We start from the raw sequence: 12,594 nt of genomic DNA on the forward strand, positions 1-12,594 counted from the left end.
AGCGGTGCCAGACAGTTGATTCGCTCCGCCTTTGCCGTCCAGCCCTGTAAGGAAGGCAGGCAATGTGACCTACATTGTATTTGAAACACTGACCGGATAAGTCTTCAGAACAGTTATGCTTACCGCTGAGGCCGGGTTCTCGATGTCAAGTCCGATATCCTCGGTCTTCTTCGGCCATGTTTTTTGGGCCTTGAAGAGCTGCTTCCAAATGTTTTCATGCATTGTGCCGAAGAAGCGCTTCAGGGTCTGTGGCTCCTCCAGATTGAACTCCCACATGTGTGAGGCCCGGAGTTGGCAAGGAAGAGTGCGGCGGAAGAGCATCACCTAAATCACGTTTGTGAGACCAGTGTTTTTGCCTATCATGTTGGTGATGCATTTTTGCAGCATCTGCACCTCCGTCGTGGACCCCCAATCAAGGACCTTGGCGGTCCAGGAGGTGAGCCTCATGGGGGGTCCGGATATGAAGTCAGGCGTGGCCGCCCAGTTGGCGTTGCGGGGTTCGGTGATATAGAACCACTCCTGCTGCCACACCTTGACCGTCTCCACAAACGCCCCTTTGGGCCAGACGGTGTTGGGGAGCTTGCTCACCATGGCCCCGCCACAATCCACATACTGACCAATGACCACCTTCGGCTTCAGATTGAAAACCTTAAGCCATAGGCCGAAGTGTGGTGGGATGCGGAGGAGAGCCTCGCACACGACAATGAACGCCGATATGTGGAGGAAGGAATTTGGGGCTAGATCGTGGAAATCTAACCCATAGTAAAACACGAGGCCCCAAACGAAGGGGTGGAGGGGAAATCCTAGCCCTCAGATGAAATGGGGAATGAACACTACCCTCTCACCCGACTCCGGAGTAGGGATGACCTGATCTTTGTCAGGGAGCCTGTGTGCGATCTTCGCAGACAGATAGCCTGTGCTCCGGAGATCCTTGATGTCCTTCTCTGTGATGGAGGAGGCCTCCCACTTGCCCTTGGAACCGGAACCGGACATTGCTGGGAAGGGTGGCAGCGGTGGAAAAGATTGAAGTTTTGGGCGCTGGAGCTTGGAAGTTGGGAAGCAGGAGCTAGAAGAAGGCGTGGGGAAAAAGGAGGGATCTTTATCCTCTTATAGGCGGTGAAATACCAAACGCCCCCCTCTCAAGCCTTAAAACTCGCCTGTTCCCAAATAGATCGTGCGAAAGACGCGGTTGGATTACCCAAAACCGTATTGATGAGAATCCCGCAATCGGCGGGCATGATCTCTGTTTTCACAAGACGTGCCAATGGAGGCTAAGCCTCGAAACACGAAACGGGAGGCGTGAAAACGGTTCGAAATGTTAAAGAGCCAAGTGTGACGCGTCACCGAAAAAGTTGTCAATAAAAGACACTATTTTATTTTGACATCTTGCCTTCGTGGCTAAGGGTTGTATTAATTATACAGAGCTGGATACAGTTCCTTTGTGCAGGGAGTTATCCTAAAATGTTTAGGAGAAGGAACCCGCCTTGCAATGCCGAAGACAATCTATGTGCCGAACACATCGTCATCGAAGACTGGTTCAGGGGCTATTGAGGGAGTCCTGGATTAGGGGGTCCTCGAGTGTCCGGACTATTTGATATGGGCCGGACTGATGGGCCATGAAGATAAAAGCAGAAGACTTTCCCCCGTGTTCGGGTAAGACTTCTATATGCGTGGATGGCAAGTTTGATGTCCGGATATGTTATTTCCTTCCCCCACAAACTGACTTTGTACAACCCTAGGCCCCTCCAGTGGTGTCTATAAACCTGAGGGTTTAGTCCGTAGAGGCTATCAAAATATTCATAGGCTAGACAGCTAGGGTTTAGCCATTACGATCTCGAGGTAGATCAACTCTTGTAACCCCTATACCCATTGAATACAATCAAGCAGGACATAGGGTTTTACCTCCTTTAAGAGGGCCCGAACCTGGGTAAACATTGTGTCCCCATCGTCCCTTGTTACCATTGATCCTCAGACACACAGTTCGGAACCCCCTACCCGAGATCTGTCGGTTTTGACACCGACAAGGGGGTTAGCGTAAATTACTCTGGAATGCTAGAGAAGGTGAAGGTGTTTGGGTGGAGGGTCGCGACTTGCACTCTGGCCACAAAGAGAAACAAGTGGAAGCGTACTCTGGAATCAGATAACACGTGTAACATATGTGGGACGGGTGAGGGGGATGAATTCCACGCTGTCATAGCCTGTACGAAGAGTAGAGGTTTGAGACACGCCATGAGGGATCACTGGAACCTGCCGAGCGAGCAACTCTTCAGGGACACGGGCGAGGACTAGCTGCAGAACCTGCTTGGTCCATGCAACCAAGAAACCAGAACTAGAATCCTGCTACTACTTTGGCGCTGTTGGTTTCTTCGAGATGACTATACCCATAGTACAGGGAATGAGTCAATCTGTCGATCCTCAGTTTTCTTGTTACAATATGAGGTGGACCTCCACAAATGTTTGGCTGGGAGTGTCCCTGATCCCAAAGGCAAAAAAGCATTAGTCTAGGTAGGACATGGTGCAGTTCAGGGACCTAGGGTGTGTATACATGGGGAGGAGTCCGAGACGCCTACAACCGATCATTGGGATCCCCCAGAGGCGGGTACAATTAAATTCAACACGGGTGCGGGATTTTTGGCTGCTAATGGGTCCTCTCATGTCGGCGCAATCACTCGCGATCATCGGGGTGTTGTCCTCTTCTCACTATCTGAACGAGGGGGGTAATGCAAATCTGTGGAGGAAGCTGAGGCGCAATCACTTCTAGCTGGTCTGAAAGTGCTTTCGGAGCTGCACAACAGCTCCCTCATACTGGAGATGAATTGCAAAGTCATGGCGGATAATCTGAATTTTTTTGTGGGGGGGGGGGGTGCAGGTGTTTGTCGGCCTGTTTTCCAGTGATTGAGGATATCAAACAGGAATTCACTAAATTCAGCAATGTGAAAGTTCAGTATGCTAACAGGAAGAACATGATGGCCCATCTACTGGCTGCCCGTGCTAGGACGATGGGAGACCTGCTATGTGTGCCAGGAGTGCCGGATGACCTGTTGGACGACCTGGTTGCCGACTGTGGGTTGGCTGAAGAGTAATTATGTTACTCTTGTACCTAAATAAAAAGGAAAGGGGGTTAGCCCGGTTAAAAAGAAAACTTTGCTACTCCCTCCATTTTTATATACAAGGCCATAAACTCAGATTGTAGGAACCAAGGTAAAATTTAATGCATGCTTTGCAAGCTTGCTTTTCTTTTCGTTTACTGAGATCATTAATACGCAACATGTATGCAAGAAAACTGTGTGGAGGAAGTAGCTAGTGTCATAATGACTGCAAGCATGCAAGTAGTACTCCCTCCGTCTAGGTGTGTAAGTCATCTTACGAAAACCAAATAATCCCAAAACACTTCGGCGCGGTGCATTAACTTCTACCTTGTTTCTTGTTTCTTCACATATCAACCAATAAGAGACGAAGGGTGTGCATGCTTTTAATGACTTGAGACTACCAAATACGACATGTAGTGGTTAGTTCATTGCATGCAATGCTATTAATTAGCAAATAAACATTAAGGTCTCTCATTTTCCCCTCCTCCTTGGTCACGGTGCACAACCTAAGATGACTTACTCACTAAGCATGGGCTTCAGGATAGATCCTCAGCTTGTTACACGTGCCTGCAGGAAGAGGACAATGCTGAGCATATTTTGATCCAGTGTGTGTACGCTAGGGAAGTTTGGCATGAGGGTCTCCAAGCCCTCAACTTGCAGGTCACGAGGCCAACTGAGAACGACAATTTGCTGGATTGGTGGCTGTTAGCGAGGAAGGGGAGTGTCAAGGCTAACAAACGGGCTTTTGAAACATTTTTGATTGTGGTGACATGGGCCCTGTGGAAACAAAGGAATGCTCGAGTTTTTAATAGAAGAAGCCAATAAAGATCCCCGAGTGAATTGGTAGACGCGAGTCTTCGTGAGCTGCACGAGTGGATTGAGGCCGGAGTTGGAGGTGTTGGGTTGTCACGTTTCGTGAGAGAGTAGGCTTAGGATCTTAGGTGTGGGTTGTTTCCGGGTGTTGCCGAGAATGAATGTGTGCATCCATTCGTAAGGCATCTCTTGTAAATCTTATTCTCTTTTCTATAAAAATATGGTACGCTATTGACGTACTCTCAAAAAAAAAACCTAGACGGAGGGAATAGACAAGTTGCTAGCATGAGAAAATATCATTAATTCTTTCCTTGAATACTGTTGGTGGCCTTATATTGATCCAAAACGCATATTTCATAGTGGTCTTGTATAAGTAAATGTAGGGAGTAACAAAATTGTATCATGGCGCTCATAAGTACACACATAATCATGACAGATCATAAGTACAAACATAATCATGACAACACAAATTCAACCTCACGCTTCTTGGTCGGAATCTTAAGATTCGTAGCAATGCTGTCTGCCCACTGCTTAAGAATTTTTTGCACACCTGTACCAGCCACGTCAGCACGAGAACGGGCGTATTCGCAAAAAAAAAAAAGAAGCACGAGAACGGGCATGCAAATTCTTTTCGACGATAATGCCCCGCAGACATCACCCATCCGAACCCCAGCTGTGCCGAAAGCTACCCCCGCGCATACGTCCTGTACGACCGTCCACTGTCAAAGCCAAACACCAAACACCGGCGTCCACCAATACCGGGCGCTGGTGCCCCGTCTCCCTGTCCGCTGTCGGTCCACGCGCTAATCCCAACGGGATTACGGGCGACCTGTGCTTCGTATGCGGCCAGTCGAGATGGCCGCAACGTGGTCGACTACTACCTCAACACGATCCGTTCCGGTTGCTTCTAATCCCATATTCCCATTTCCACACAACACCTGTTTAAACTAATCCACTTCCGCCTCCGCCTCCGCTTCGGGCTCCACTTCCGCTCGTAGCTTCAGCCTTCAGATCTCCGGTTGCATCTCAGTCTAGCCAGGGGGGGAGAGATGAGCGAAGCGGAGGCGCCTCTCATCACCGAGGAGGCGGCGGAGCGCGGCTTGGCGTCCTCCGGCAGTCGCCGCCTCAGCGACGGGGGCGGCGAGCAGGGCTCTAGGAAGTACCGCAGGCGGTCGGACGCGCTAGCCTATGGCGACCGTTACCAGAAGGCGGCCGCTCTCGTCGACCTCGTCGGTTCCCACTCCACCTCTCTTTGCCCCTCTCTCTCTCGCTCGCTCCGCTGGTCCTCTGCTCCACTTTGCTCTGTTTCTCTGAGCGAACAGCTACGCTGTTTGCTGTAGACTGCAACTGGGAATTCAGATGCTCGAGCCTCCAGGGGCTTTGTGCTGTTGGTTGTTGTGGCTGGCGACTGTGAGTGAGGTGGCGTAGGAATGGTGTTTGATGGATTGTCGGCTAGCATGCTGATTTGGTGCCAAAGTCTACGTGGCCGGGGAGATGGTTAGGAAGCAGAGGTGCTGCTTGATATTTTCTTTTTCTTTTTTGGTTTAGTCTCGGCTAGTTTGTGAGTGTTAGATGCTTATTGTCTATCTGATGAAGTGCCAAAAAAATGTTAAGAATTGATCTAATATTTTACATTATGGAATTTGACATTGTATTTGAACTTATACAATAAAATAATGTTAGTCCTATTTCATAGACATCCTTACACCAAGGGCCTTACAGTATAAGTCCCATTTCGTCTTGCAAGGAAATCAGGGTAACTGAATCTTCCCCTGAAAGCTAGGATGCACTTATCAGACTATGTTGCATAACCTTTCTTTCGGAAAATATTTGTTGGAGCTTCTAATTAGTAGTCTAATTAGTAGTTACAATTATTTGTCGAATCTTCCCCTGAATTCTTTTTGCATCTTTTGACTTACTTGAATGTCTAGTTAGTAGTTACAATTATTTTGGCAGGCAGAAGATGGTGTTGGCATCCCTGAGGATGTCTTGAATGATACGAGGTTCGGGAGGGCAATGAGTTTCTATTTTGTGTATCTCCGGTTGGACTGGCTGTGGTCACTTAACCTGTTTGCTTTGATTCTTTTGAATTTTCTCGAGGTTAGTTCTTTTTTTCTTTCTTACAGTCACGAGGTTAGTTCTCAGAAAGTGGAATCTGTATATTATTTTGTATAGGTTCTTTAGGTCAAGATCGATTTTGTATTATTCTAACAGTGACCAGGCATCTTAAGTGTGGAAACTTTCCATGGTCAAAATAAAGAACAAATTAGGCACAGTCTCATGATTCCCATATGGTATTGATGCGAGTTCTTTCATTTGCATTTCAGAAGCCTCTATGGTGCCGGAAAGATGCTCTACATGCTTGTGATCAAAGGGATCTTTACTTTCTCGGGCAGTTGCCATACTTCAGCAAAACTGAATCACTCATCTACGAGGTACGGCTTTATTCATAAGGGTAGTACTTCTATGCTTCGTCCAAACCTTAATTACAGAAATCTTAAAGCAGGTCAATAGTAGATTAGTAGTAAGTCAATCCCTCAAGTTGCTTTGAGAATTGCACTTTCCACTTTTATGGAGAATATCAATGCAACCTGAAAATAAGTGAAATGATCTTGGCGCTAAAAAATCTGTTGAATTTTGAGATGTTTTGCAGAATTAGTTGCATCAGGTCAGGGTTGTGCCCCCACAATGTTGGGACGTGCACTGATCATGCTGTAATTCGTGTGTCCTCGGACGCTTGTAACTGAACCTTACCTTTTCAATGCAAAGAAACACAAAGGTCTTTTGCGTTTTCTCGAATAAGTTCGTATGTATTTCAGTGGATTCAGCTACCTGAATTCTGTTATCCTCGAATTTGTATGATTGGAGCTATCCTATCATAATATGAATTGTGCATGTCTTGATCGAAAAGCATGTAGTGACCTATATGGAGAACTGAAAGCCTGAATCTGATGTATTGATCTGTAAATGGTTCTTTTTAAATTTCAGGGCCTTACACTTGTTATTCTTGTAATGGACATCTTTTGTCCACTTTCTTATGAAGGCCTAAATATTTTCTGGAGGAGCACCACGAATAAGTTGAAGGTAACAATTCTGTCTTTCCGGAAGCACATAATTTTTCAGTACATCTCTACAAATGTCAGAGAACTTCGAAAACCTGATAATTCACAGGAGTTGGCTTAGTGAATGTTGTTTACCGAAAAAGGCTTTCGCCCCGCTTTATAAATAAAGCAAACCGCCACAAAGCATACAACCGAAGCAAGTTCACACACACACACCACCCGAGTCTCACAACACAGTAAACAGGTTCTGCTGAGGGCACAGCTCAACAAGCCCAAAAGAAAGAAAGAGAACAACACACTCCAGGAGCAAGGAGTCTAGTCTGGATCCGGCGGGGGCGGCGGCGACAGGCGGACGGCCATCGAGCGGAGGTCGGCGATGAAGGCTGAGATGGCGTCACGGTCCGGGGGGCGGCTAAGCGGCCGCCAAAGCTGCAAGAAACCCGAGAGTTTGTAGAGAGTGTCAGTAGCGCGACGAAGGGGGGAACGCTGGATCACAAGCTTATTGCGAACGGTCCAAAGAGTCCAGGCAAGGACCCCAACCTCAAGCCACCTAATGTGGCGAGAGGACGCGAGGGACATCTGGAGTTCAGCAAATAAGTCCGGGAAATTGGTGTGGCACCAACTTCCACCGACAACCTCGCGAAAGCAGCTCCAGAGGAACTGGGCGGAGACGCAAGCGAAGAAAATGTGGTTCGAGTCTTCAGGGACACCACAGAGCGGGCAGATACCAGTGCCCGGGCCATTGCGCTTGCAGACCTCCACACCAGACGGGACCCGACCGCGAATCCACTGCCACATGAAGATGCGATCTTCAGGGGGACGCGGACGGACCACACCATCGATAGGGGGAGGGGGGCGGAGGAGGGGGCAATGGCCATGTATAGCGACTTGGTTGAGAACTGGCCCGATGGCTCCAGACACCAGCGCACAAGGTCCTGACCCCCATCCACCAACGGCTCATGCAAAGCAACGCAATCAAGCAACTCACGCCAGGCGGCGGATTCCGCCGGCCCAAATGGCCGACGGAAAGCAAGGCGCCCTAAGTCAAGAAGGGCCCTATCGACAGAAATCATGGGGTCGACGGAGATAGAGAAGAGGGCGGGGAAGCGGGCCGCAAAGGGAGAGTCGCCGGCCCAGCGATCAAACCAGAAGAGCGTCGAGAGGCCGGACCCCACCGAGATGGAGGTTCCAATGCGGAGCACCGGGAGAAGCTGGACAATAGACTGCCAGAACTGAGAACCGCCCGATTTCTGGCAGAAGGCAAGGGGTTGACCCCGCAGGTATTTATTCCGGATAATGTCGAGCCAGAGGCCACCTTGACCCTGCGCGATGCGCCACAGCCACCGGGAGAGAAGGGCAATATTCATCCTTTTAGAGCACATGATGCCCAGGCCACCTTGCTCCCTGGGCTTGCAAATGTCAGGCCAGCTGACCATGTGATACTTCTGCTTGCCATGCTCGCCAGCCCAGTAGAATCGGGACTGGATTTTGGCGATCTCCTTATGGAGAGACTCATGGAGGCTGTAGAAGCTCATAAGAAACAAGAGGAGGCTGGAGAGGGATGAGTTGATGAGAATAGTCCGGGCCGCCTTAGAAAGCCACCTCCCCTGCCAGGGCTCGCGCCGGGACTGGAGCTTAGTCACGGAGGGCCGCAGGTCCGCGACAGAGAGACGCGAATCGCTAATGGGCGTCCCCAGGTAGGAAGTGGGGAAAGAACCCAGGCGGCAATTGAGTCTGTTGGCGATGGCCACAGACTCATAAGGGGAATATCCCATCACCATAACATCACTCTTGTCGAAGTTGATCTTGAGGCCCGACATCTGTTGGAAGCAGAGAAGGAGGAACTTAAGGTTGGCGATGTCCACCTCCGAGCCTTCGACCATGATGATCGTGTCGTCAGCATACTGGAGGATGGAAATCCCCGAGCCCCCAGAAAGGTGGGGGGTAATCCCACGAATGTGGCCAGCGGCTTTTGCCTTATCAAGAATGGAGGCAAGAGCGTCCACTACCATATTGAAGAGGAACGGGGAGAAGGGGTCGCCTTGGCGCACCCCACAAAGGGTAGGGAAGAAAGGACCGATCTCGCCGTTGATGTTGACTGCCGTGCGACCGCAAGAGACCATTTGCATGACTCTAGTGATCCATCGATCATCAAAGCCCTTCCAAAGAAGGACTTCCCTGAGGAAGGTCCAGCTAACAGTGTCGTAGGCCTTGTGGAAATCGATCTTCAGAAAAACCGCCTTCAGGCGTTTAACCCGGACCTCATGAAGAACCTCATGAAGTACCAGGACACCATCCAGGATGTACCGGCCCTTAATGAAGGCCGACTGGTTAGGGTGGGTTATCCGATCCGCAAGCAGGGTCACCCTATTGGCGTACCCCTTGGCCAGGATCCGGAAGATCACGTTAATGACCGTGATCGGGCGGAACTGGCAGATGTCAGACGCCCCAGGGACCTTGGGGATGAGAGAGATGATCCCGTAGTTGAGGCGGCCTAGGTCAATAGAACCAACAAAGAATTCATCGAAGATGGCCATGACCTCGGTTTTAATCACGTTCCAGAAGGTCTGGAAGAAAATGACCGGGAGACCGTCCGGGCCCGGCGCAGAAGAGGAATTCATACCCTTGATGGCCTCCCAGACCTCCTGCTTAGAGAAGGGGGCCGTCAGGGCTGCGTTCTCCGAGTTGGACACTAGTTGGGCACCAGCCCAACAATCGGTGGCGAGGGAGATGCCGCTCCTAGGGGCGGGAGAGAAGAGGGATCGATAGAAGCTGTCGACATGGGTCCGGATGTCACGGGGGTCCTGGAGGAGGGTCTCCCCATCCCAAAGGGGGATGGTGTTGCGTCTACGGCGGCCGTTGGCAATCGCCTGGAAGTAAGCAGTATTCGCGTCCCCCTTCAGGACCCATCTCTGCGCGCCCCGAAGGCGCCAATATGCTTCCTCATCGGTGTAGATCACGGAAAGTTGGTCCTTGAGGTCGTAGCGGGAAAGCCACTCATCCGGGGAGAGACCCACCGCGTCAGCCCGAAGGTCAAGGGCCTGGATCGCGGTCAGCAGCGCCTTCTTACGCTCCCTGGCGTCGCGGCCCAGATTGGCCCCCCAACCCTTCATAAATTGCCTGCCACGTTTCGCACAAAAGTGCCACGCATCAATAGCAGAGGGGGGACGAGGGTGGGGGTGGGCCCGAGCCTCGATCCATCGGGCGCAAACGGCGTCGGTGAATCCAGACTGGGAGAGCCAGAAAGTCTCAAAGCGGAAACGAGGGGGGATCGGCGGACATTCGTCCGCGGAGGAGAGAAGCAGGGGGACATGGTCCGAGCCAATCCGAGTGATGGCGCGGAGAGAGGCTAGGGAACAACGGAGGTCCCATTCTGGGGAAACTAGGACCCAGTCCAAGACAGACTGGGTCGGGGAGGCTTGCCGATTGGTCCAGGTGAACCGGGCCCCAATCCGATCAATCTCCCGGAGGGCGAGGTCAGCAATGAAGTCATTAAACAATTGCATCCGGGCAAAGCACACATTGCCATTGCTCTTGTCTTCCGCTACGCGTAGCAGGTTGAAGTCGCCACCTACTACCACGGGGAGGGAGGCCGCCGAGATCTTCCGGTGGAGCTCCTCCAGGAAGGAGGCCGACCTATTATGGTCGGCCGGCCCGTAGACAATGATGACCTCCCACTTGAAGTTGAGCGATCTCTCGAATAGCTCCATGCTGACGAAGAATTCGCCCCTATCCATACTGCCCACCTCGAAGGTGGCATCCTTCACACCTAAAAGGATGCCACCCGAGTGGCCCGTGCTCCCACTAGAAGGGAGCCAGTGCCACGCAAAGAGGTGAGAGCTCAGCCGGTCAAGCTCAGGAAGCGAGAAATCGCGCCGCATGGTCTCTTGCACAGCAACAATGTCGATGTGCTCATCCCGCATGTACTCCACTAACTGGCGGCGACGACCATCATGGCCGAAGCCGCGGATGTTCCAGAAAAGAGCCCGCATTAAGGAGCCATAGGGGGGCTGCTTGACCCCAGAACACGAGAAGCGCTTTGCGCGCGAAGAGCCGCCGTGCGGGAGCGGGTACGGCCCCGGATCTCCGCCCCAGCCACAAGGGGGGGGGGAGGCGCCGTCAGCCGCGGCACGGGCGGAGAGGGGGACACCCCACCCGTAGAGGCGGCTGGAGGAACGAGGAGGGCCGCACGGGCCTCCGCGAGTTTCCCATCGAGAACCTCACGAGCTCTGATGGCCGTGATCTGGGCTAGAGGAGGGCCAGCTTCCCCACGGAAAATGATCGCGGAGTCGGAGGCCACTTTGGCGAGGTTGCCCAGCGGCACAGACTCAAGCGCAGAGAAAGAACAAGATGAAGCAGAGGGGGGAACGGAGGGCGTACCTGGCTCCAGGTTACGAGCGGCAGCGCGTAGCTCCGCCCGCTCGGGAATGGGCAGAGCCGGGCTGCCCTCAGGGTGAGCAGCATCCAGCCGCGCACTCCGGCGGGAGGCAACCACCGGGGAGGAGGTCGACCGACCGCGACGGGAGTAGGCGGCGGAGCGGGGGGGAGGGGGCTGGGCCGCCAAAGGCGTGAGAATCCGAGCCGCCCCCACCCCTGGGGGAGACGACGCAGGAGAGGTCAGCAGAGCCGGCCCAGCACAGCCGAGGTGGGGAGGCGCTGGGAGTGAGGACGCAGCCGGCGGGGGAGGCGACGCGAGGAGGTCCGCTGAGCCGGCAGCCGGGGCGACCCGTGGTGGCGACGAGGGCGGAGGAGCTTCAGGCCGAGGGGAGGACGGGGCGACGGGGGGTGGCGAGGCCGGGGCGGAGGGGTCTGCCACACGGGGCGTCCCCCCCACCGCGGGCGCCGCCGGAGAATCCGGGAGCAGGCCGATGGACGGGACCCCCGAGTCCAACACAGAGGGCGGCGACGAGGCGGGGGAGTGCGGGGAGGAGGCCGGGCAAACCACCAGGCCCACACTGGAGATGTCGCTCCCCTCGGAGGGCGACGCCGCAGAGAGCGGAAGGCCATCCAGTGGAGGGCCAGAAGCGGCCTGGCGTTCCTTGCCCCCCGCGGCAGGAGGGGGGTGAGGGGGAGGGGGAGCGGGAGTCCTCGGACGCCCCCTTCTCATCCGAGCGGTGGGAGCGGGAGCGGTGACGGTCGTGGTAGTCCTCGCCAGCCCCCTGGTTGCCACCGGGGAGGCCGACGTCAAGGGAGCGGGGATGCCCAACGTGGTTGGGAGGCTCGGGGGCGATCCTGAGGTCGAAGCCCTGGTCGTTGAAGAAGACCCGGACTGAGGTGCGAAGCTTGGAGGAGTCGAGGCACTTGACCTTGACCCGGACCTCCTCCTCCTTGCGCAGAGAGAGCTCGTCGACCGCCACCACCTTGCCCAAGAGACGAGACATCTGGCGGATGACGGGCTCGGTCCGCGCAATATCGGGGAGGCCGGAGATGAGGATCCAAGCGGTGTCGAGGACAGCCACGGCCTGGGCGTCGAGAACCGGCTCGGATATCTCGACAACCAGTTGGTTGAGAGCAAGAGTAATCCGGCCACTACGCGTCGCGTAGCCGTAGCTAACGAAGATGTGACCGGCGGTGGGGGTGACCACCCAGTCCCACTGGTGACGGTAGAGATGGTTGAGCTCAGCCTCGAT

General features: G+C 53.4%; 1 protein-coding gene across 2 annotated transcripts in view; it reads left to right on the forward strand.

Moving 5' to 3' along the window:
* The first annotated feature begins 4,680 nt into the window (after positions 1–4,680).
* The window catches only part of LOC543074 (two pore calcium channel protein 1-like), a 22,689-nt gene continuing 14,775 nt past the window's right edge, over positions 4,681–12,594 (forward strand). The window contains exons 1-4 of one of the 2 annotated variants that reach the window (NM_001405507.1): positions 4,681–5,131; positions 5,859–6,002; positions 6,230–6,337; positions 6,891–6,986. In NM_001405507.1, coding sequence (NP_001392436.1) covers positions 4,952–5,131; positions 5,859–6,002; positions 6,230–6,337; positions 6,891–6,986 — 528 coding nt within the window. In that variant the 5' untranslated portion in view covers positions 4,681–4,951. The remainder of the gene's footprint in view (positions 5,132–5,858; positions 6,003–6,229; positions 6,338–6,890; positions 6,987–12,594) is intronic. The other variant, XM_044493845.1, reaches the window with a different exon arrangement.

Source organism: Triticum aestivum, chromosome 3B (genome assembly GCF_018294505.1).
Source record: "Triticum aestivum cultivar Chinese Spring chromosome 3B, IWGSC CS RefSeq v2.1, whole genome shotgun sequence".
NCBI classification, from domain to species: domain Eukaryota; kingdom Viridiplantae; phylum Streptophyta; class Magnoliopsida; order Poales; family Poaceae; genus Triticum; species Triticum aestivum.